At 23.6% G+C, this 4,369-nt stretch overlaps 1 protein-coding gene and 1 pseudogene across 1 annotated transcript; one reads left to right on the top strand and one right to left on the bottom strand.

Moving 5' to 3' along the window:
* On the top strand, positions 1-1,302 carry EHI_122210 (annotated as a pseudogene).
* A 325-nt stretch (positions 1,303-1,627) lies between these two features.
* Positions 1,628-3,676, bottom strand: EHI_122200 (uncharacterized protein; the record flags this gene model as incomplete). The annotated part of the gene is made up of 1 exon (XM_001914375.1): positions 1,628-3,676. One exon carries the CDS (start codon positions 3,674-3,676, stop codon positions 1,628-1,630), a length of 2,049 nt encoding a protein of 682 aa, XP_001914410.1.
* Positions 3,677-4,369: the final 693 nt, after the last annotated feature.

Here is a 4,369-nt window from a genome sequence, read left to right as displayed (position 1 = left end):
AGTGAATATATGACAGTTTGTGATAATGAATTTTATCAAAAATTAGAATCAAAATTATTTGAAATAATGTCATCTTACGAAAAAAGTAAAGATGAAAAATTGAATGATTTAAATACATTTTTATATGGGTGTGAGAAAATAATTCAACCAACAGTAGATGAATGGAGAAGAATGTGTTTTTGTTTTGTAATTAATAGAGTGAATTATTATCTTACAAGACAATAAGAATTATTAAGCGACAAATCATATGAAGAATTAAAAACAATGACAAATCTTAGGAAAAGATTGAATCAGCTTGCTATTAAATACAAACATTTGTATTTAACAAATACACAAATTCTTCTTGGAATTAGAATAAGTCGATGTAAAATTCTTGTTGATAATAGAAAATGTAAAACAATATTTATTGAAAGTTCAAATGTCAGAGAATTTTATAAAAAGATTAATAAAAGGTTAGATGCAGAAGTACAGATTCTTACAAACAAATATTCATTCAGTGAATTTCCAATTGAAAAGATTATAAAAACAGCACAGAATTTAAACCTAGATAACAATCAAGATTTAATAGATAAACTGAAAAAAGAAATTAATGAAAAAAAAGAAGAAAGAGAAAAGTTATTGGGAAATGCAGCAACTGAAGTTGGAAAAGTAATCATAGAGAAAGTAGAATCTATAACAGATATTGCTGTTTCAATTTATAATACTGACTCATTGATACAACAATTTAAAATAAAAGATATAATAGATTATATGTTAACACAAAATAAAATAGAAAAAGAAAATACAAATGAACAACAAAAAGATGTTAAAAAAGAGAATACTAATCCACCAAAAACTGAAACTAATAGTAAAGAAAATAAAGAAATAATTCAATCATCTAATACAAACAAACAAAATAATTCATTACCTTCATTTGCATTAAATAATACACCACTTGGAAGAGCAATAAAAGCTATCAAACCTACTCCAGAACAATTAGATAAATTACATTCATCATTTAATAACTTTGTTGAGGCACAAAAAATAACAGATGAAATTGAATCATTTAAAGAACAATTAAGTGTGTTAGAAAAAGTTCAAAAATTATCAAATGATTTTATCAACTTACTCAAACTTAAAATAGAATTGCAAAGAGAATGGTTATTTGATGAGATTGATATTAATGAATATTTAGGAATTATTGTTACAGAAGATAATAGATATGTTGTTAATCCACGAACTAAGTCTGAACGTAAATCTAATCATAAAATATATGAAATAGAGAAAGTACTGAATTATAATGAAGGAAATGAAGAATATTGATCAAAACAATAATTTGATTTTATTTTAATGTTTTTGTTGTTTATATTTTCTATAAATTGAAATAAATGACAATGAAATAATGAACTATAATTATAATCATTTTCACACATTTTGTATTATTAGTTTTGAATATATGGTTAATTAAAATTATGTTTTATTCTTTTTTATTTCATTTAAACAAATATAACAAATGAAATATGAAAATATTGTTTCTATCATACAAAGTGTCATTTAGTTAATTTTTATTTATTTGTTCGTTATTTCCTCCTTTATTTATCGTTATTTTATTAAACAAAAATTATATTTCAAATTAAACCTTCTTCAATTAAAGAATTAATGTGATTATTCCAAGTATTATCATGACTAGGTTTACTGTCATTATTGGCATTCCACTTGAACAAATGCCTTTAATACATTTGTTGTTGATATAATCAAATTTATATCCTTCATCGCAATAAGCTAGTACACATTTTGAACTCCACTCTCCATTATCTCCACATTCATATCCTCCATGTCCATGTTCAATATTAATTTCGTTATCACATTTACTATCTCTTTTAACTAATCTTTTATTCTTTGGATTACATTTTGTTTGATATTTTTCTATTATTTTCTTTGTTTGTTCTGCAAATTCATTTATCTTATAATTTGAAAATTGATAAATATTCACTCTTTCATCAATCATATCTGTTAAAAATTCTCTAGGAATTGTTTCATTGTATTCATAATTATATCTGTATCTTTCTCCAACACTTATTCTAAGATTATATCCATATACTCCCATCCATATATGAGGGAGTAAAGGAACAGATTCAATAACAGCTGTTGGTGACAATCCTACTTCAAATTCTTCATCTTTACCATATGGATCTCCATCAAATCCTACAAGAATAGCTCCTCCCCATTCTTTTAATCCTTTTGTTACACATGAACATGCTGAATAACAATATGAATCTGTATAAACTACTATTTCTGTTGGTTTTCTTGGATGTTTCATTAATTTCATTTTTGGAAAAACTTCAATTGATGGCTGTGTAACTTTATGTTCAACATCACCATATTTAATAATATTTGGTTTTGAGTACCAATCTCCAAGTGGGAATGAATTAATTATGGGAATTTTACTTGTCCATTTACCTCTTCTTTGTTGGCATGTTTTTGGATCATATAAATTTACAGCAAATCCTGTTTTTAACACATGCTTTGTGTAGTCTGATTCTCTCAATGAAACTATATAATTAACATCATCATATGGTGATAATATCTTTTCTATCCATTGTGAATAAATACTATATCCTCCTCCATTCTTTGGGAATATGACTTGAATAGGATAATTATTAGAATCAAACAAATCAATACAATTTAAAATTGTTTCTTCATATGTTTTTTCATCTTCTGTATCAAAAGAACGAACTACTAATGTGTTTACACCATTCACAGAAAATGAACAATGAATATTATTATCTTTTGATGTAAATTTTCTTGTAATTCTATCATTTTCATCGAGTGCTTTCTTTGTATTGATTATATCTTTTGTTTCTTCTTCAGTTAATGGTTTTCTAATTCCTTGTTTTAGTTTTTCATTGCTATTTGATACACTTGCTGTTTCTCTATATATTTTATAATTAACACTCACACTTTCTCCATTTTCCCATGTAATACTTATTGGTGTATTTAAATATTCTTTTGTCAATGGTAAATAACTTAAACTACCTTCAACAAATTCATCTTTTGCTAATGTAAATTGCGCATGTGGACATTTTAATCTCATATATTTCTTTCCAAATTCACGAATAATATTAAATGGATCTTCTCCATTTATTGTTTTAACTGGTACATTCATATTCTTTTTTATTTCATCTGGTGGATTCACAACGCTAAATTTGAAGGAATACCTTGGAATTAAATACATTTTCTTATCATTCTCAATATTTATTGAAAATGGAAGGAAATAATAGAAAAGTGTTAATTCACTATTTTCATTGATGTTAAAATCATTTTCATTTTTTATACTAAAAGCTAAGTGAGAATCTCTTGTTGAAATAATAAGATTATTAATTTCTGAATAAAATTCATACAGACTTGTAGTTTTTGTATTTATTTTATCTAGTTTTGAATCAATATCTACTTTCTCATAATAATTATTTGAAAATGATGGTTGTGGTGGATTCTTTAATATGTCTTTAAATACATATGATTCTAAATAGTATTTTAAATCATTAATAATAGCGTTATTTGCACCCTCTGTTGTTTGAATAGATTCAATACATTCAAATGCACTATCAACAGTATCTATTATGTATAGATACTGTTCAAATTCACTACATTGCTTTGATAATGAGACAGTAATAAATAGAAGAATAATGCAGATCATTTTAATGAATAAACCTTTCTTAGTTTGTGTTTAAATACTCTGTTATCCTGTCATTTATTTTACCCTATTTCTTGATTTAGTATCATTTTATTATTATTTTCATTTAATTCCTCTTTCTTTTTTTCCTATCGCATTTATTTTTCTTTGTATTAACATTACATTTGATATAGTTTCATGTTTTTGTTCTTAATTTAAATTAAACATCATTCATTCGATAATTTCAAATATAAACTAATTTTAATCATTTTACTGTTATTTGATTTATTATTTTATCGAAAGAAAAATAAGAAATAATTATAAAATAGAATTACATATCAACAATTACCCCCTTTTTATTTATTTGTTGTTATTGTTAAAATTGTAAGAAATACTTTCTAAAAAATATTCAATTCTTAAATTAGAATGATAACAATAATTTTAATGTATTCAATTTTTATCTCAATTTTGTATTTTCTTTTTCATTTTATCGTTAATGTATAAAATACATTGAATATCAGTATTTACATTTATTTAATAAATTTATTCATCTTTTTTGATTTTATCTTTTACAACTTTTTTCTTTTTCTAACAAATTATTGTGATATAATTATTGTTTCTTGTGTGGATTATTTTGGATTATCATTTATATTAATTATATTCTTCTTTAAAATAAAATTACCATTGAATTTTTACATTCATTTATTCTTCAAATCA

The sequence above is a fragment of the Entamoeba histolytica genome, genomic scaffold, assembly GCF_000208925.1.
Source record: "Entamoeba histolytica HM-1:IMSS scf_1104750518165 genomic scaffold, whole genome shotgun sequence".
Taxonomy (NCBI): domain Eukaryota; phylum Evosea; order Mastigamoebida; family Endamoebidae; genus Entamoeba; species Entamoeba histolytica.
This window is presented reverse-complemented; position numbering and strand designations above follow the sequence as displayed.